At 45.5% G+C, this 21,560-nt stretch overlaps 1 protein-coding gene across 1 annotated transcript in view; it reads right to left on the bottom strand.

The window, feature by feature from the left end:
- The window catches only part of GRHL1 (grainyhead like transcription factor 1), a 41,550-nt gene that overhangs the window by 3,427 nt on the left and 16,563 nt on the right, over window positions 1-21,560 (bottom strand). The window contains exons 9-15 of the mRNA XM_030490832.1: window positions 13,121-13,279; window positions 8,597-8,684; window positions 6,204-6,343; window positions 4,761-4,798; window positions 4,574-4,659; window positions 2,705-2,790; window positions 882-946 (exon numbers count right to left, since the gene is read on the bottom strand). Of these exons, the coding sequence (XP_030346692.1) occupies window positions 882-946; window positions 2,705-2,790; window positions 4,574-4,659; window positions 4,761-4,798; window positions 6,204-6,343; window positions 8,597-8,684; window positions 13,121-13,279 (662 nt within the window). The remainder of the gene's footprint in view (window positions 1-881; window positions 947-2,704; window positions 2,791-4,573; window positions 4,660-4,760; window positions 4,799-6,203; window positions 6,344-8,596; window positions 8,685-13,120; window positions 13,280-21,560) is intronic.

Below are 21,560 nucleotides of genomic sequence, written 5' to 3'. Positions count from 1 at the left end.
AGCACAAAACACTGCAGAGCTCGCCACGAAGAAATCGCTGATGCTTGGCCACTTTTTCATATGCCAGAAGGGCAAATACCTGTGTGTTTGTGTGCACACATGCATGAGTGTGCAGGTGTGCATGCACACACACACAGCTGTCCTTAGCAGTGGTTTAGCCACCATCAATTCAAACTTTTGCAGTTATTCTGCTATGAAAGCACAACCCTTGAAACTACGTTCCAAAGGTGATTAAAGGATGTAATTTTCTGGCCAGAGGGGCGTTGGGGAAGGGGCTGAGGCACCCAAGTGACTTTAGAGAAAAAGAAAACCAAGAAAATTACTGAGACTAAAAGGAAAACCAGAAATGGACAATGTTCAGGAACTCAACTATTTATACTTAAAAATAAAAAGATGGTAGAGGGTGGCCTCTGTGGGGAATGGGTGCTTCACAATAAAGTTCTCTTCAATTTAGCCCACAAAAAGACAAACAGGTTTAGCAATCGTAGCCAAACGCAGACATAGCAAGTTCAGTTAACCACTGGAACAATTTAACATGGGTTGAAGTAGGTTCCTCATCACCAGGAGTCTTTAAACAAACAGAACTCTTCTTCCTCCAACATGATCAAGTCTGGTTCAAATAGCAATTAACTCAGAGAGGTTCCGTGACTTGTATTTACCCAGGAAGTCAAACTGCTTGTTCCTATGATTCTATGGGACCCTTCCGGTCTTCAGCTCTATGAATGAGGTTGGAATGTGCGTACATGGCACGCACATACACCTACCGCAAACAGCATTTGCATACGTGCAGTGCATGGAGGAATTCTGAAGCAGCTTTGCCTACAGGTTTGAAATAGAGGAGTTCGCGTTCTCAGCCAGCTGCTGTGCAGGTACGTACTCACCCTTTCTTACATTTTTTGAAGATTTTTCCTATTTTATCAAAAGGCACGTCATACTTGTCAGATATCTGGAACAAAAGAAAGCGAGCACTGGTGAAGCAAGGAGGCTGCTGCCATTGTCTTCCACTTCCTATTTTACAGAAAGGAACAAACCCCCCCCCACAGGTCTGCAGATGAAAGCAACTGCTCTGCGCTATAAAGGCAATACTAAATCCTGAACTATAGCATAACCTTAGAGATGAGAATCCCTCCTCTGCAGTTTGCCAACTTCTCTGCAAAACATTTAACCATGTTCTAAACCTGGCCACTGACTTCTCATACAGCAACCCCATCCTCACACCAAAAAGCCCACACACTAAAAAACTCCCCATGTGCTGGTTCTCCTCCTCTCTTGGTTCTCTGTTCTCTCAGCATACCAAAAGCCATTTATAATCAAGTGCCAGAGGGATCAAATGAAAACTAGCCACCAGAGCGGCTGTGAAAGAAAACAGCAACAGAGTGAAAACCTGTGCAGCTAAGGACACAAGCTGATCAGAAACATCCTCCCTACCCAGCAGGGTAATCTCAGAGCGAGAAACCAGAGCCACTCACCATGGCGCTTCACCATACAAACCTCCAGAAACTCAGGAGGTCAGTAACCCAGGCCTGGTTTACTTTCCCAAATGGCTCTATCAAATCAACACAACAAGTACCAAACCAATACACTGTTTTGGGATGCAAAAGCACAGGGGGTTTCCTCCAAGCTGCACTTCTGAGCTATTGGTTCCCTGCTTTAAGAAATCCCAAGTGAAACAATTTACCCTTCAAGAGCATAAGGTAAAGGAGGACTTTGTAGCCTTCAATCCCCCCCCAATTAGCCCCCACCTCAAGCCTGCCTGTGCTGGCAAAACTCCCACAGCCAGGAAGAGACAGCCTCAGGTCACAGAGCCATCTCTGGGTCCCAAAGCTACTGCCAAAACCTGGCCACACAGCCCCAAAGCCTCCATCCTCTGAGCATCGACAAGGCATTAGTCACAGAAAGAGACAGCCAGAAACGTCAGCCTTGAGCTTGCGCCAAACATTACACCATTCCTCAGCGTTAAGCTGTTTCCTCTGCAGCGCTGCAGCAGCAGGGACAGTGGGAGGCTATTTTGGAAGCCAAGTAACAGACAGCAATTTCACACACGTGCACAGATATATAAAAGTCTTCAGGCACTCTCAGAAGCTGGGATGGCAGCTTTTCATAAGCAGGTTATGAAAGGGGAGGGGAGCCCCCCCCCAGACAACCCAAGCCGCTGAACCCATTCTGCGTATCACTCCATCTTCTGATGAATATTCCCTCTGACGTGAGGGACATCCACAGTGGGAGTCTGTTGACAGTTTTTTGATGCAGCTAGGAAAATACCCACACAGCTGCTTCTGCAGCTTGGCTAAAGCAGAGCTTGCATAAGAAGCGAGCCTAAAAGGCTCCCTCTCCAGCAGCTCCTGTCATTTTGGGACTATCTCAGGTACCAAGTCAACAAGCTTGACACACCTGGATTTTCAGGAAGCCTGAGAAACACCTTCTTACACCCAGACCCCACAGACGTGGGATAAAGTACTTAAAATGGAAGCTTCCTCAAGTCCTTTAATAATGAATTAATGCATTATTCACATTAATTTCCTTGTTATTGAAAGGAAATCAGCCTTATGCTTCTTATCCAGAAGAGCAGGAATATGTGGATACAAGCCGCAATTGAGAGTCCAGCTCCTGTGACTGTCCAGTGTATGAGGACTAGATAGCCAGGGACTACACTTGCTTTTTCTCAAACTGAAGGCAAGGGCTGTAAACCAGCCTTGTTACTTACCGCTTCCATTAGACCTTTCAGAGATGGTGTCTTTAACATCAGTGCATCAAAGACTTCCTCCGACTCTTTTCGGACATACAGCAACACTGAAAAGCAAATTGGAGAGAGGAATTAACTGCATAACTGCTTCTCAGAAAAGATCTGTACGACAGTGGCTAAGCACACAGTAACATACGTTGAGGATCTTATGAAGAGATACACATACGTACATTCAACATACATTGAAGATCCTACCATGAACATGCATAGCTAGGTTAGCTCGAAACATACTTCTGCACACAGAAATACTGCATGCTCAAGCACCTTAACTGTCAAAATAATTTACATTTTCTATTTTATATTTTCTCTATTATTTGGGAAAAAAAAGGTCATATTTGAAACACAGAAAGGAGAAATACAAAACACAGCTTTGAGAGTCTCCTGTCACTCCATATCTCAGAGGTCACTTGCCTTAAGGCTCTGCACAATAAAATGATTTGACAGATGCTGCCACAGCAGGCGAAGCCATCCTGGCCACCTCCTCATTTTTAAATAACTTCTTTGTACAATCCTCTGCTGCTCCTGTGCTGCCTCATCTCCCTTCCTCCCCCTTGCCATGTTTCAGCAATACTCATACCACCACAGCTGACACGCAGTGCAGACTTAGCCTCCTGCTAGGAGGGGAATGACAGAATAAGGAACCCAATGAGGTAAGCATCCCTAGCGTTCTCAAGCTAGCAGAGAGTCACTGTATGTAGCATCAGCCTCATTAAAAACTGCATTAAGGCTGAGGAATAAGCCAAGAGAGCAAGAAAACTTGGACTTAAACAGCTTTGCTGTCTTTAATCCATCTTCTAATGACTAGGTATTACAACCGGGATTGTTTACAAGGTTCATCAGGCACAGCTTTGACACACCTGCAACATGGAACAATTGCTGGCATTTCTAATTGACCAAAGTGAACTCAGGGCAGCACAGCACCTCGATGGATTTCCTCTGCTAAAGGCAGGTTTAAAAAAGGACTGTAGGTTTGAAAAATGAAGGCAGCACACACACTCTTGGTTACAACACAGGCCAGATGACACAGAAGCCAAAGGGGAGAGAATCCCATGGGTCTCATTTTATGGCATACAGCAACACGAATAATGAAGTCTAATTTCCTTTTATAAAATCCATCCTTCCTTACTAGTTTATCCCGGCTACAGAAGTGCAGCCCCATTAAGGTCAAACCTTCACAACATCACAAGTTTAAACCTCCTCTTTCAATTCTTTAAGCTTTGTCCTGGTTCTTCTACACGTAATTGTCATCAGGCAGGTAATCCTCCACACCATCTCTCATCTCCTTCCACAACACCACAGCAACATCCAGTTCCACATCAAATTGCAAAGATCAACAACACGTTAAAAATAAGCAGGATGTTCTCTCAGTTTGGCTCTCAGCAGCGAGCAGCCCATTTCCCAGTACCAGTTTTGCAGGTTTTATACCCAGACCAGTTCTTGGCATTCATTGCTTAAAGTCCTAGAGGAGGTTTCCAAAGTATTTTGTAGCAGATTACGTGATGAATTCTCTCACCCAATCCACCAAGGAAATTGGTAAACTGCTCACCTCCTCTGAGCCTCTTTGCTTACAGGTTCAGAGCCAATTAGTGTCTGAGTTGGCAGAAAACCCCAGAAATTCTGACACTGTAGAAGATTTGTGGAGCTGAGCTACATCCTGATATACAAACCCTATTACTAGTCAAAGCCAGAATAATCAGGCTGAAGTATACTCCAAAATAAACAAAACAAAACAACAACAACAACAAAAAAATTCTTTAACATGAGCTTTATCTTTCTATCATGATGGTCAAATATTCCAGTAATTCAGGCTCTGAAAGAAGAAAATAATACCTCTTTTGGGTTCTTCTATTCTGGCCATCTTATTTGGAGCAGCGATAAAGTCCTCTTCAATATAGGCTCCTCTCTTCAGGTTGGAGCTGTCATTGACAGGGGAAAAAAAGTTAGTGGTACAATTACAGGGGCTTACCCCTCTGTCTGAGGGCAAGACATCAGCAGGCTGAAGTAGCACAGCTCTTACCTTTCACCCTCCAGTTCTTCTGAAGCAACAGGAAGGACCTTTTAAAACAAAGGGGAGATGTTTATTGACATATGCAGAGAAACACGTGGTGAATTAGCTAGTGAGTACCTGATGTGGTACCCAGTCCTCAGAAAACACAACAGGCTCTGAATGCTACAAAACAAAGTTGCCTAAGGACAGACCCATTAGCTGGTGTAACACGGTCTTGTCAGCAACACTCTCCCCATCCCTCTAAGTGCTACCTGTCAATATAGCAACATAGCATTAGGTTTGTTTGCATTGAAGAGTCACTGGCATAAAACAATCACCTTGCTGCACCCAGCATGAGCAGAGGTTTAACAGCATCAAGTTAAAGGAGAGGGAACCCCTGAGCCCATGGCAGGGATAGGCAGATGGCTCAGCCACCCAAATCACTTGTAAGCACATCAGTACAGGACATAGGCGAAACCAAGGCTGTTGAATAGGGAGCCAGCCACAACCACACTACTAGAAGCAAGATGCTCTGATCCAAGCAATAAACATTGGCCTTCATTTTAATACGCAGATAATACTTCCACCTAGGGTAGTAAAAATTTTATCCAGAACTAGATTTCACTTCTTATCTTTCAACCCTGTAAAAAATGACACTTTGGCTCAACCTTCCAAAAGCCAATAAGCATCATCTTTACCTTTTTTCACAAAGGCACATTAAAGGATCTCAAGTGAGAGAGACAGTAACATAGGAGAGCTAACCAGCTTTCCACCTGGACTGGCGCAGTCTTGTAACAGACCTCAGCACTAGAGCCTTTGCAGGAACACATGCAGAAAAGTCAGCCTTATGGACACAAGTTTATTCTCCATCCCTGCTAAGACTTTAGGCAGTACTCTTAAACACTGAGGATTGGATTATGTTAGAGCGTGCCAGAACTCTCAGCACAGGAAAGTCCAAGATTTTAAAACTTGGTTGCAGTCTCATTTTTTCCCTTCCAGTTTCCTGTCAGCTGGGACTTTCCAGGAACGCTGAGGCAGGGCGCTCTGGCAGCAGATCACAGAGCCACAGACACCCTTGCCAGTTCCACAGAAAGGATTTTCACCCTGCAGCAGCAGGCTGGAGGAGCCTGCGGTCTACAGCACTGCACCAGGAACCCAACAGCCTCCACAAGAGGAAACCAGCCTGCAGCTCGTTCAATGAACTCTCAGTTGGAGATGCTGTGGTAAAATCCTTTCAGGTTCATGGGAACAGGAGTTCATAGAAAAATAATTTAATCAGGAAACATCCCCAGTTAAGCCCAGCCAACGTGTCTAGAAGCAACATCTCTTGCTCACATGAGACTGACCCTGTGTTTACAGCATCAATGCAGACAGTATGGCACCTCACACGTATATACATACATACAGCACCCCAGGCTTTTTCCAAACACATCCCATACCCTCCTCATCCCCACACCCATGAGCTTTACTTACATGAGCCCCACGCTGAAGATTTGCAAAGTGAACATCAGGAATGAAAAGGACAGGCTGAGTGTCCAGATCCATGAAGGGCTTGAAGATGGTGATGTCCGTACGTTTGTGCGAGGGAAGCATGGGCACTTTGACATCAGAAACTGCAGAGACCAAAGATTCAAATAGAGGACAGTGAAGGCACTGACAGGGCTGTGGCTTTCCTACATCATTTAAAAAGCACATCCACTGTTGGACAAGGGTACTCTAGCCAGTGTCAAAGGGAAAAGCTCCTGTGGTAGAGGAGTTCGAACCTGGGTTGTCTACCTCTCAGATGAGGGCCTGGACCCCGAGGAAAGAGCTTGTTTCACAGACCAACAGTTTTTCCCACGTCTCCTATGAGCTGCTTTACTTTATTCTGATATTAAACTGGGCTGGAGAATGGTCTGACCACTCACCCCAACGGAGGAACCTAGGGCTTCCAGGTACTGAGCAAATCACACAGAGGGCAAAAGCTAGTCCAAGCCTCTGCCTCTCCCTCCTCCCTACTGATTCCCTCAAAAGGTTGCTGTGTTTCCTCTATAAGGAAAGCAGAAAAACAACAAACAGACAACTTGCAACCCACATGGTTCCAGTTGGGAGCCTCTCAAAAAGACAGCACCACAGAAGCACTGTCACACCACAGATGTAGTACAAGTACTGATTCTTGCAAGATGATACATTTAGAGTTACACTTTGATTCCACACTTCCAGTTTTACATTGTTCTTCACCTCATTGTTCATCCTGGTCAGTCAAGCTGCCAGACCCTGGTTCATCCCCCCCAGACTCTAGTTCTGTCTCTCACAGAGCACTTGGGCTCTCACGACGCACCAACTGATGTGAACAAGCCACCAAGTGGACAGGCTTCACCCACAAAGGATGGGTGAGAGTGAGGCAGGAGGTGCCTTAAACTGCGCTTCAGATATACTCATGTCAAACTGACCACAACTGAAGACTTTGTTTTACCAAGTGGAAACATTTCAATTTTGGGTCAAACAAGCTGCAAACACTCCACTTCTTATGTCCCCAGTGGAAAATACCCTTCTTTTTCTCCTTGAAAAACTTATTTTTTAAAGATTGCTCAATCCCTGTAAAAATAACTTTGACCAAAAGCCACCAACTATGTGTGCTGTTGATGAGTCCATGTGCACGTGGCATTTGTGATCCTGGAGGTGGGTATAACAGCTTATGGCTTAAAGCAATCAAAAACTTCCCACACAAGAACTGAACAGCAACGGATTATACTTTCCAGGAAAATAAAGGTCATATCAGGCTAAGCCCAAGCCCAGGGAATTCAGTTTGGAAAGCAGCTTTTGTAAAATCATACAATCCTGGAAGCCTGTACTGAAGCTGTTTGCACTTCTCCTGCTGTGACACAAGAGCTGCATGCTGTCATCTGCTGGGAGCCGCGGGGGCTGCTCCATGTGTGAAATGCTAACAGAGTGCTAAACCTATCTTTCTTTGGGGAAAAACAAACTCAAAACCCAGCCCCTGCCACAAGTGCCCTTAAGCAAATGCGTTCCCTTACAGCATTTATCTTCTTCTGAAGCCGCTCCAGCAGCCTGTACCTGCTGCGTCAGGAAAATCCTGCCCAGCAAGCTGTGAGGTGCATGCTTGTTGAACCAGTTGGACTGTTAATAGCACAGCTCTGACAAGAGCACTGAGCAGAGAAAGTGACAGCACGCACCTGCCCCGTGCACAGCAGGAACAGGGAGATACATTACCCTCTAAGTAGCTCTGCTGGTGAATAACTAAGTGATCCAAACACAGGATCTGTTGCAGCCACATTCAGCAGTTGAAGGATGCTCAGCAAGAAGAGGCTCCACAGCCTTTATATACTATGGTGCTGAGGCTTTCACATGTGCAGAAACAACTTCTGCTGAAATTATTTACTAAGGAGCACTCTGCTCTCTACAAGAGTGAGCTTAGGGCTGGAAGGCTGAAAGCTCAGTCCCAAGGCTGCCACTGCCTCGGTACAGAGTTGTAAACACATCTTTAACTTCAGTTAAACCCCAAGTTCAGGATCAAGCTGGAAACATTTGTAACAGCTCCAGTTCTGTCTGCCACTTAGAGCTGCAGGGGGTCCACAAATGCCCAGAAATCCCACTCTCACCCTGTCACTTCAACTGCTAAAACCCATACCCGACTGAATATGCAGCAGGACCCTGTCTTGGACAGGAAGGCTATGTAGAAGTGAAGTCCTAACTGACCCAGTATGTTGCAAAAACACAATTAATGACTCGATGACACACTGCTTAAAACAAGCCCTATTCCATAGGCGATAAAAATTCACCTACGAGGAGTTCTACTGCATGAGTTATTTGTAGCCAAAATGAGATCTAATATTTAAAACACCAATGGAATATTTTCTACTTACAGGCATTCAACTGAGAGCTGGGGTCAGTGCACTTGCCTTTTCTTTTGCTTTGCTTTCGCTCTTCATCCCTGATCTTCCTCTCTGCTCCCTGCCAAATGAGATAAAAGGGAAGGGGAGAGAGAGAAGGTCTTTTTAGGCTTTTCTGTCTTTTTCAGTTGCAGGGGCAGGAACACCGATTCTTCAGAGCTGTGTTTGTGGAGGTCAGCTCCACGGCACCCAAGCTGCAGGTTTGCCAAAGTGTGCCAACTTTGGGGATCTGTTTACTTTTGAGTCCTGTCATCTAATGAAATCCAACACCATTTCCAAGATGCAAACACTTGCTTTTCTTTCAAGTCAGATGAGGATAAGATGACAAAAGATACACACAGCTATAACAACTTTATAAAGCATTACATAAATATATATATATTTGAAGTATTTAGAACAACAAAAAAATTACAAGTTCCCTCAGTTTAAGAGTTCACTAGATCATTATTAAATCCAGATCCATAAAAGCCATGCCACACCTAGATCACCAAGTGCAAGAATCCTTGCTGCACGTTGAGCTGGCAGCAGTTACACCAGCCTTCACTGCTCTCAAGCTGTAGACATGCAGCATTTTAAAGCAGGCATTATTTCTTCTCCTTGTATCGGGGCCAGACTATGGGGCACCCACAGACACCTAACTAGGTTCACGCCTGCACAGGTCCGGGCCCTCCAAACCAAGCGGCCGTGGAGAGAGAGACATATCTTCTGCAAGGTACAGGCAGCTATGATGGAGACAGAAGGAAGGAAGATGATTTGTATTGGAGTCGTGTTCATTCCTCCCGCTCTGCCCAGATCCCACACATGACTGCAGGTTAAGACACAGATGTCATGTTGTCAGTTTCATGAGGCAATAAGCCCACAGTAGATCCCCAACACTCAATCTTAGTGCTACCACCAGATCACTGCCCAAACTGGTACACACAAGTTCTACCTGTCTCCCAAAACCCCTCTGGCAAAGCAGGGTAAAAGGTAACAGTTACCTGGACTCAGGAAGCCATTATTTCTCATTCCCACCCCTACAAAGCTGCCAAAACACACCCACATCCTTGCATGGTGCTGGAGGAAGACTGGGTTAGCTATGGCAAACAAGATGTCAAAGCAGCATGTGGCAATGGGGTGGGAAGCAATGTCTAACGCTGCGCAGCACCAGAGAAGGGCAACAGCCCTCCTAAACTCCCAGTAAATCAACACCCTGTATGTGACAGGATGTCTATGCCTAGTAGGTAGCAGTGGGCACATCTGCACCAGCATCAAAAAGGAAAATTAGCCTAGATATTTAATGCGCATTAACATATATCACCTTTTCTCCCACACAGCAGAAGGGACACAAGCAGCTTCAGGCAGCTGCTTGAAAAAGAGAAAAAAAAAGCAGTAATGAAGGCACAGGCACTGCCAGCTTTGACTGACCCCACAGAGCTGATACAGCCCACTACAGTGAAGACTTGAACCTCAGCACAGCTGAACCTGCAGCCCTCTGCAACTTCCCTTACCAGAAGGGTCACAACACCTCAGCTCGACAGCAGCAAGATCAGATTTGGCTCCAGATCTGGTTTTTACCTTTCATGAGGAAATAATAAAGTTCTGCTGCTCAAACACTGTGCTACATACAGAGCAGCACCTGCTTCCTCGTGGAGAACGTGCTAATCCATCACGAACACACACCGTGAGAAAACCTCTGCCCTCCCATACCTACAGCCAGAGTTCTGCTTGAAAGTCAACTTGATCCAGGCTACAGAGGCCCAGGTAAACACATCTCTAATCCCACATAAAAAAGAAAGTCATGCCTTTTAACAGGCTGAAAAGCCTTACCAGGGGGAGCTCAGTGACAGCCAGGATCAGATACTTTTGAGGAAAAGAGAGTGGCAATCCTGTAATTCCATAATTATGGAATAAATGAACTATTAAGAAAGAGGTTTTCCCAACTTCACCTAGAGAACAGCCTACAGCCTAAAAAGCAGATTTCATAGTCTGGTCTAGGTGCTGAAGGTTGCAGGGGTTTGGGGTTTTTTTTTGTGGTTTTCTTCCCCTCAGAGACTCCAGTTGTGTAATGGACTCTTGGTCTGAGAAAGGGAATCGGCATTCTGGAGAGACCTGCCATTCCTTCCTGCTTCTCTCCCATGGAAGGACACATGATGTATCTGATAAGCAACAGAGATGCAAAGGGAGGATGCAACATCCCTTTTCTTTTACAATGAGGGCGGTGAGACACCGGCACAGGTTGCCCAGAGAAGTTGTGGCTGCCCCATCCCTGGCAGTGTTCAAGGCCAGGTTGGACGGGGCTTGGAGCAACCTGGTCTGGTGGAAGCTGTCCCTGCCCGTGGCAGGGGGTTGGAACTGGATGATCCTTAAGGTCCCTTCCAACCCAAACCATTTTATGATCATGCAACAGAAGGAACAGTCTTAGTGTTGCTGTCCTTCCATGTCAATGCTGCCTCTAGCTGCTTTGCACCGTCTCTCTCCTTCCAACAGCATCTCACTTGCTTGTTCCTACCATCCCATAAAAACCTTCCCACAGCACTGCCCATCACTACAAGAGAACCAGCAGGTCCTAGAGGACACCACCAGCTCTGGTGGGCACCTCGTGTCCAGCCAGGGTCAATCCAGCACCATGAGTCAGTACCTGCAGCTGTAAGGACCCAGGTCTGCTCACAGGAGCATTTGCCCTGTGCCTCAAACAAGTGTTTGAGTACAGAGTTTGATTCAATGTGGTGACAAATAGTACTCGGCTTGTTGGCCTCTGTCCCCAGCTCCCACTGCCAGACCTGAACGGGATCTGAAAGGCAGCAAACTTCAACACCATTTCTACAAACGCAAATTGCAGAATCTTCAGGCACCAATCTCACACTGGCTGCATGTTCACAGAACAACGGTCAGATTAAGTACAGAAAAATAATCTATTCTCCTTCCCTCCCTCTTTTAATTCAACTTGCAAAGTATCTGGAGGAATAAAGCAGGAGAAAAGGTCAAAATCCCAAATAAAAATCAAAGACACACACTCATTACTGTATTAATAATACTGTATCACTGTATTACAGTATTAGTGTACACAGTATTTCTGTAGTACTAGATTTGCTGAAATTTATGGTAGACTGAAATGGTTTCCTTTAAGCTACCTACTGACTACACATCTGCTCTTTTATTAACCAATATGCCTTACTAGCAGTGGCACAAGCCTGTCAGTAATTTTAGCACAGTGTCAGTAATTGATCAGACAACTTACGAGTAAAAGATCCTCCCCTTCCCTGCAGCAAGTCTATACTCACTGGTATTGTAGAGAACCCAGGCTGATAACACACCAGAGTCCCAGATAATGAAAGAGCTTTAGATAACACACTTGTCTCAGTTTCATTTTAGAAGAGGAAAAATAAAAGAAAAATAGAAGGGGCATAGGGGGAAGGCCTGAAAAAACCCGTAAGACCCAAGCTGATCAGGCTTACTGGCAAGTCTTTAAGATAGCTCTGGAGAGCATTCATTAACTCCCTAGTAAATTCTTTGCAGAAATCATCACAACAGAAGCCATCTCAGGAGGCACTTGAAGGAAGATGCCCAAGTAGCAGAGTTTGATTCAATTCAGGTGGCTACAGGCAGCTTCTCCCAGCCATGCAGAAAAGCAGAGGGGTCTATTTAAAAGCATACAGATGGACAATAAAACACAGGAGGATGGGTCAATGGGATGCTACAGCAGAGGCAGACTGTACAGGGTCCCATCTATATTGGGAGTTCAGTGGTAACAGCACGTGAGATGAGTCTTTGTGGCAGTGCTCTGAGGGATGACAAGGCATAGTATGGGACCTGTGCAAAGGTAGCATAGGACTCAAGAGTGAGGTTTATGAGCCCGCCTCAGACCTGCAGCTGCACAGAGATGGATCTGAGATGTCACAAGGAGTCTGTGCTGTGAAGACAGTCTGGATGCAAAGAACCAGAGGCCCTAATCAAGTAGCATGCCAGCAAAATGGGAAGTTGGTGTGATTAACATCAATCAAAAGGACTGGAGAAGTCCAGACAGCATTTATCCCAGCCTAGAACGATCTTGGTCACTCTGGAAATAGCAGCACGGCACATTACTTGCTCTGATCCTCCAAAAGACTGTTCAGGCAGGAACATGTTACAAAGATTGGGAAATATCCTTTCTTTTGCAAACTCACACTTTTACAACTGTTTTCAGCTCAGCTCCTGCTATGTTTCTTTCACAGCTTCTGGTGAGCAGTGGTTTTGGGAAAGGTGTTAATTCTCTGTGTGCTAAATCCATTAGACAAAGCAATCAAATTACAGCACCCACCCAACTTGTAAGTGGGCTTCATTATACTGCTGTACCCCAGAAGGGTATAAAAATGTTGCTGAAAACATCATCAAGGCTGAACACAGCTGAGAGTTTTCAGGAAGCCAAAACAGCAAGTGGCAGAATTGGGGGAAGAAAAGTAAAATTAAGGAAAAAACGCTGCTAAGCTGTTGACCAGCCTCTCCCAAAGGGTCACTAGCACACTGATTCAACCTTACCTTGTCACAGAAGACTTTAATCTGGCAGTAGGCTCTATGGACAGGTTTGTTACTCCTGTTGTTGTAGCTATAGGTGTCGATCTGAAGATTCAGGGGCAGGCCTTTAACTCCCTTCTGAGAAGAGAAATCTGTGCTGAGGCAGTTCACAGAAATGAAAACCTGCAGAAGAGGAGAGCAGCACCCATCAGTAGTGACACACAAGAGTCCTGGCTGGCTGCTGCGCAAGAGACTACTCGGTGAGTGCCAAGATCTAACTGCTGGTCCTTGCACAGCAAGCAAGATCTTCTGAGCAATCAGGTAAAATCCCCAAGCAGCAGTACAACATCCTTAATTCTTTATATAAAGCCACCACAGGGGACAAAGCCACTTTTTCCAGAAGGAATTTCAATGAACTCTTCAAACTTCATGAAAAGTCCACCCATCTTTCCCAGAATATTCTGCCCAAGAGACCTCCAATCAAACTTTTAGCAACAGGAATCCTCTCACACCCAATTCTCACTGCCCAGTGTTTTACCATAAGAACACAGCCATGCTTCAAAAAAATTATGTTACTTTGGGCAAGTTGTAACAAAGCTTTCCACGAGTTTTACATGAGCTGCTGTGAGCACAGCTTATGCGTGAAACTACTTGGGTGGTTTTTGTTGGGTGTTGTTTGTAAGTAATATTAAAACCTTTTAAAAATGTATTAGGCAACATATTACCTTTAAGCACAAGAATAATGCCATTAGTTCAGTGAGAGAGTTTTTGGGCTTTACACCTAGAAAGATGAACACTATTTCAAATATTCCCCAGTGAGACCTACAAGATCCTGTTGATGTTCATATCAAAAAAGAGAAAAAATTTCATTATTCTTACAAAAAACTGAATTATAGGGAAAATTAATTTAGACTGACTTTGAACATAGCTGATTTTATTTCCATAACTGCTTTAAAAAAACCCCAAACACAACCAGAGAACAAGACTAATGCTGCTTAACAGAAGGAGGAAGTATCCTTGTGTGAATATGAACAGATAGACCAGTGTACTTTGTATCCACAACACGGGCTTGCTGCACGCCAGGCTTTTCCCCAGACACAGCCCTCATTACTGGCACGTCCCAGAAGAAGCTACGGTGACTAATTTCCAGGAATTTATGACCTACCAAGACCTGCAACGGCTCCTCTCCTCTCTGCCTCATGAACAAAGGCTGGGAAGCCACTGCTCCAAAGAATAACCAAAGCCTTGGGAGCCAGAAGCACCTTGCCAGAGATTTCGCAGGATCACTACCTGATCACTCACTGTGCTACTACCACGAAGCACCCATTTGACAGTCTCTATAGTGAGTTAGTGCCACCTCCCGGAGCCGTCCCGGTGTTGCAAAGACTCAAGGTAGGTTTTGAAAAGCTTATGGGTTTGTGGTTTTGCAGAGTGTGTACCATGGGCTTCTTCACACAGGTTCTGCAACATCCTTTATTAGTTTTAACAAAAGAGGGGAAATGGAAGTGTAGTAACTTTTTTTCCCCCCATATATAACGCAGTAGTATGAAAAGCCTGAGGGGGGTGGGGAAGAACAGTATAGGTGTCTTCTCTTGTAATAACTTGTCTGAACATTTGAGATTCACATGCAATTTCTCACAGCCCCTGTGAGCACCGGCTGCCCACACACCAGCTCAGCAAACAGCCTCACAGCTCTGGCAATGCCCCCAGAGTCCTGCTTGTGCAAAGAGACATGGAGATGCATGAAGAAACATCTAACTTGTGCCAGCATGGCATGTGGGCAGAGCCCCATCCCCGGCCACCCTGACCTGCGCTGCTCATCCTGCAGTGGCCCAAGCCAGGACAACTTGCCAGGACATCGGTGCCAAAGGTGCTCAATGCCTGCTGACCCCCCAGCCTGTGTCGCAGCATCCCAAACCCGTGCTGTGCCAAGATGACATTTTTGAAAACATGAAGTACATCACAAATCACAGCCAGGAAAATGATTTTCCAACAAGCTCTTCTCAATCTTGCCCAGACTAACCCAAATGATGGCTTTGCTAGCTTTTATCCACTCCCCTTCCCTTTTTGCTGCCTTCAACTTTACAAGGGCATTTTGCTTGCAGCGCTTGGACACACCAGGGGGAAAGCTTCAAGGATTTTGAGGAGCTGCTTCCACCCGCTTTGGAGCTAGGTAATCAGATGTATGCACAGCCTGAATAATTCTGTTCCCTGAGCAGGGGTTTTGTTTTTTAAAAGAGCCTCAACTCCAGTGTTTGCATATTTTTACATGTTACGTTTTAATTTTAGATTTGCCCATACTGAATATTCACACCCAACCCTCACTTCTGCATTAAGAAATGACTGCATTCTTTGAGCAAACATGCCCGAGCAGCCATGCCAGCAGGTCCACCACGGCCTCCCAACTTCTATGAAATCCCTCGTTTGAGTTTCACACCACTGGATGCAATGTGCAGCACCAACCACCTCGCAGTTCCCTCACAAGCAGCATCATTTCTCTTCTGGGAATGCAGGTTTTCAGTTTTCATGGCTTATGAGCCTTGCAAAGCCCACGCAGCACACTGGGCTGAACATAGAAGGATTGGTCTCAGCATGACAAGACACATTGTACTACCGTGGAGCTGCGCAGGCATCCCATGGGAATTTGGGATTGCCTGACAGATAACAAAGATTATCCTCCTACTTTAGAGTCTCCTCATTTGATTAGCTTTGGCTTTAAACAGCTGACTTCATTTTCATGCCATTTAAGTCTTCAGGACCCCAGGCAGGAGATGACAACTAAAACCTAATCACCTCTCTGAAGCAACAGAGAGCCAGCTTGTCTTCTCCCATTCATACAAAGCCATTTCAGTTCAAAAGGACCATCTGCTTCTCCCTGCCTATCCTGTAACTCCTACTTTTGAGCAACTTCTGGTTGCCTCAAGTTCTGCAAAACTGGAGTCTTAGTGAACAGCTTCTCCAGTTTGGGCCACAGCAGTTTCAGCCAGGTGCTTTTTTGTTCAGGAAGATACGACTTGTGCTTGAAAAGAAGCGTAAGGCCCAGTGACAGCGCCAGCTACATCCCCACCCCAAAATTGCCAGAAGAAAGAAAAACGTAACCGCAAAAGTTGCTCTGCGTCTTCAGCCTGCTGAGCAAGATTCCTTTTCATGTGTCCAACCTATTTTTCTAAGGGCAGTTCCGCATTCTCAGCTATATTAAGATTTGTTGTTACTTTTAAAAAAAAATTTCATCTCGCCTCCCAAGATTTGACATGAAGACAGCACTTAAAATAGAGCACTGTCAAGCCCCAGCACTATCAAACGCGAGTCAAGCCCTCAGAAGTTACGCAGATTTTCTTTAAAACCAAGATCTCTAAAAGGATTAGAAACCTGTTCTTGAGTTATTTTGCTTCTTTGGCAGTTAAGCCTTTAGTCTGTATTTGAATCATATTTCCAGGCTTTTCTCTCCAACCAAAGCCAGGCTTTATTTTCCTTTTCTTCTTTGTTGATTTTTTTTCCATGCCTTTTAATTGTTGCTATTATTATTATTGAAAGCTGAGATTCTCATCAAGACAAATGACTACACAATGGCAAGGCTTCTCATAAAACACCAAACAGCATGAAACCTGTGAGTTGTTATGAGCTGTTAACCATCCCCCCCATTATTACATTCACCCCACCAGGCTACAGAGCCTCCTCCAGCCAACACCAGGTTGGGCTTCCTGCAGCCTTTGGGGCAGACAAGCAGCAGTCCAGCCGCACACAACGAAAGACCAAAGGCAGAAGGGTTAAAGCACCTCCTTTGGGATCTCACTGGAAGTCGGTGTGGGAAGAAGCCAGACCTCATGACTTCCCGGTTTGCTTTAACCACCCGACCACTCGTGCCCCTCCTTGCCCAACTCGGGAGGAACACACCGTGCCACATCCACATCTACAAGAAACAATCTTCCATTTTAATAATGCAGGAAAAAAATATTAACGCAGCAGCTCTGCTGCGTGCCCTCAAGGAAGGGCAGCAGAGACAGCCAAGTTCTTTCCACACAGCACCTTTTTCTAACAAGATCTGCCTTTCAAACAAACCAGGAAAAACAGACATAATTAAAGGGCAATCAAAGCGCTGCAGGAACCTCGCTGTCAGTGAGATGAAAGATGCCTTTTCTAAATGAAGGCTTGCATACCCAGATCTCTTCTCCTCAGTTTATCTTGGATGCTCTGCTCTTTCTGTCACACAAAAAGCACCAGCAATTTTCATTAGGCCAAAGGCTACATATGCAGCAGCATATGAAATGTCACCTTGTACAGCCTCTTCTGACTCACTGCAAAGCAAAGTTGAAAAGGAACGATAGGTACACATCAGCAATGCCTGGAGTTGCCATAGGTAATGGCAAGCAACTCGGGTGGCTACTAGCACACCATAAGCTCTGGCCAGTCCCCAGCAAACACAGGTACGGGTGACACCGCAGTGGCCATGTAACAGATCTCCCCGTCATGCAGTCTTGTACATCCTCCTGGATAAGACCCTGTACAGACAGACTTGGGACTATTCCAGCCTGACCACCTTGCTCCACATGGTTTTCATTTCAATAGAAGACAGGTAAATTGAATTCACCTCCTATTTTTGCTCCATTACATTTTTGTACCCAGAGGATGAAGACGTCACTCAATAACCCAAGTCTACTGGATACTTCTTTCTCTATTGAGAATTCCAATTAAAAAAAAAAAAAAAAAAAACCAACAAAAAACTTCAGCTCTTTTCTAGCACTAGTAGGCAAAAGCCTCTCATTTTAACGTCACATTCAACTTAAAACTGTCTTTTAAGTTGAATACAGGATGCTTTTGGATTACTGTGTTTGTATAGAATACAGAGCTTGGAGCCTACAACACAACAACCAGGGACAAGGGAATGCAGTTGGATGCAGTTTTTCCCAGGGAATGCAGCTGGATATGGTTTTTCTTAACCTTGGCTAAATAATTTCAACGTTCTACCCAGGACACGGTAGGCAAAGGGATTCCACTGGGTCCTGGGACCATTTCCCGCACACGAAAGATCAGCCTGAGGCTATGCATAGCCCTTGCACAACTGGACCCACTGGACCTGCACTGCCTCTTATTTTGCTTTCCTTCAGAGCAGTAAGGCCATTCCTGTGGTCTCTGGCTGGGAGGGCAGCAGTCACTGCACAGCTGACTTGATCTACAAGTTATTTTCACTTTTTGCAGGACGAGGGATCATAGAAACCCTCAACCAATGTGATGTGAGGAGGAGCCTCTGAGGCTACACTAGAGCCGATTAAAAACCAGAGGAACAAATAAAGTAAAGGATCCATCAGACCTAAGTAAAAGAACTTGGGTATAGACCAGAGGACACAAACCAACTCCGTCCTCCTCTGCCTGCACAGAGCTCCTTGGAGAACAAAAGCATGCACCAACACTAGAGAGCAGCCCAACCTCACTGCCAGCAGGAGTTCTGGGAATGTCAGTGCAAATCCCAGCAGCCAACAGGTTGCTTGGTCTTCTGCAGATGCCTGTGCAGATCAGAGGATGTAGCCATGTGGTCACAGCACTCCTTGCTGGCTAGCTGAAGAAGCAGCCCTAAACCCAAATTCCACAAACAACCCATCTATCAGCCCTCCGTGAAATTAAAAATAGCCGGAAGCTCAAAGGTTATTATTCCAATGCTGATGGCTGAAAGCACATAGTTGCTCTAAAGACTTGGGCAAATACAGTCATAAAAGCGAAAAATTAAGGGTCTTTATTCTAAAGATTTGTCCACATGTGCTTCATCTATTCTGTGAGCTGCCTGGATGCAAACCACCTCCAGCCCCAAAACCTTATAAATCACACCAGCGCAGACCCAAGCCCTTCTGAGAGGCAGAGCTGTCAGCCTGCGCACTGTACTGTGCTAATGCAGCTATGTGGCTTCCAGGATTGGCCCTGGGTCAGGGCCAGGCAGCTTGGAGTGCAGGCAGGGCAAGCACAGGTCTGCCCGCACACATCCGCAAAGGCACGTCCTAAGAAAGCAGCGCTGGGAAGACAGCTCTGTCTTGAAAAGGAGGAGGAAGAAAAACCCCACACTTTGGTACAGATCACCTGAGAGGTGGCTGATCTTACTGCTCTCACATTCATTTCTTCACCTCCCACATGCACCACAGGTTTTGCATCAGCAGGAGGCGAGCCAGGAAACAGAGATGATAAAATTGGGCAACTCATGCACCTGTGGGCTCCTGAGCTGCCTCCTGCCTTCGGGATCGGATGCTCCAAATAAGGCTCGTCTGGCAGATGTACGATAGGGCCGCATCCGTTCCAGCCCCAGCACCGTCCTGCTCCAGCCCAGGGGAGTCAGTTTGCATTCAAACCAAACCAAATTTGGGTGACTGACACAAAGCACATCATGGGCCCCACGCCACACCAAGGAATGCTGGGTGGGAAATAGGACCCAGCCCCGGATAGAAGAACATCCTCCTAGCAAGTTCATTCCATCAACAAAACAAAAATGAATGGTAATGAAAGGAAAATACATATTCCTGCTCAAAGAGCAACACTCATTGTTATTCCAACCTGTTCTGAGGCAAGGAAATACAGAAACGTCTCCGCTCACAACACGTGGGAAACCTGTGGATAGAGGTTCCCAGTCCTACTGATGCTTCTCCTTCCTCCAACCCCGAACACTGATAAGATAAAGGTGCAGGGCCAGGTGTCAGCTTTTGTTATGCTGGTTGGAGAACAAGGAAAAGCAGCAGTTTGGCAAAAAGTGGCAATATGTAGAAAAACAAACAAACAAACAGAAAAAACCACCCACCCAAAAACTCAACACGCCCCCAAGCAAACAAATGAACCAACCCCCCTAAACAAACCAACAAAAACCCCATACAAACCTGAAAGAATTAAGCCTACAAAGGCACAAAAGTAGCTGAAAAGGAAACGTTGCCATTGGGTTTAGAAGGAATGGAGGAAGGGGGGGGGGGGGGAAGGGGAAATAATCTCCCAGTTTTCTCTATAGCAAAATTAATGTCAGGAAGATTTTTCTTTTAGCTTCTTTAAGAAACAGATTGTGATCGCCACTGTTGGTTGGGGGACCAGACGGGACGGTGGCATTTAGGACACCAAGTTCTGAAGAAAAACTGAGTTGAAAACTTGCTTCTAATTTGCAGTGCTTAATATCGAGGGCAATGCATGCTTGTTTTTAAGAAAACCCAGGACAGAATAGGGAGAGGTCTACACTAAGAGGCAGGTAAGCAATACTTGCTATGCCTTTCCTATGTCACTGCTCCAAAGGCTGTGTGTACTTGTGCCTCAAAGTACTTGTGGTCTGCAGCCTTGGCTTCAAACCAATCTCTTTCCTTTAAGTATGTTTGACTCATCACATTTCATAGTTTCATTTCCAACTAGCCAAACCTGTACCTAGTCAATGCTGCTGAAGGTGGCAACACCTTCTTTAATGAGGCATATGACTGCTGCTTCATTACAATGGCATTCATATAAATGCATGCAATATTCATCAATCAAAAAAGATGAACTTCTTCCTACAGTGAACACCAAATGAGGATTATGCTAGAATAAACTCCTAAAATAAATCAGTGGTGTACACCCAGCCTTACTTCAAGTTGTAGCAAGGGATCCACCCTCTGCAAAAATTGAGCTCTTGTGAACAAAAAATCCTGCCCCAGAAGTTCAGTCAACACGCAACGATCTGCCAACTGACCACCTTTGTTGTCCAATCTGCTATTTCAAAAGGGCAACCCAAAATGGCTGCAAATTACCTTAACACAGTATTTTTGCACCTTTCTTGGACAAAAGAGACCAAAACAAAAGGGGGGGGGGGGGGGGAGGAAGAAAAACAAACCATTGTTTAATTGCTCTGTCATTCAGGGTGTCACTGAAGAGATACCACAGCACCTTCCCTTTGGTGGAAAGACAGCAAAAAACTACTGTGACATTCTCCAGCTTGAAGCACCCGTTACCAAGTATCCCTTTTTAGTACAAAGGATTTTTCACACGGAGCATCTGGCTTACAATGCCCTTTTTTTTTTTTTTTTTGGAGGGAAGGAGTGGGAGGACAATAGAGCCCTTAATGTGCAGTGACATCATTTTTGGCCAAAGTCCCACCATCCAGCCTAAAGCAAGCCAGACAGAAGACCTCCACTGGGGCCCCCTCTGTGGTTGCTGCTGGAAGCAACATGAGGTTTCAGAAGGGACACTTGGCAAACGTGGACGGGTGCTGCAGCACAACAGCAGAGTCATTGCAACTGTTAGGACCACAAAAACAGGGCAAGGAGGCTCTTGCAATCACCATGCAGACAAAAACTTGCCCTGTTTAGACATAAGGCCCCAACCCTCCTGCTCCACAGGGCATGAGCTCAGACAGGATCTGAGCAAAGCGAGATCCAGCAAAGCCAGTTAACCCTGGGGAAACCAATCTGTCCAGATTGTCCAACTGCCACTGACCTAAGAGCGGGCCATGTCCTCAGGACAGAGTTAAGGGATAGAG

This window comes from Strigops habroptila, chromosome 6 (genome assembly GCF_004027225.2).
Source record: "Strigops habroptila isolate Jane chromosome 6, bStrHab1.2.pri, whole genome shotgun sequence".
Classification (NCBI taxonomy): Eukaryota; Metazoa; Chordata; class Aves; order Psittaciformes; family Psittacidae; genus Strigops; species Strigops habroptila.
The sequence above is the reverse complement of the archived record's forward strand: the minus strand, read 5'-3'. Positions and strand labels throughout refer to the sequence as shown.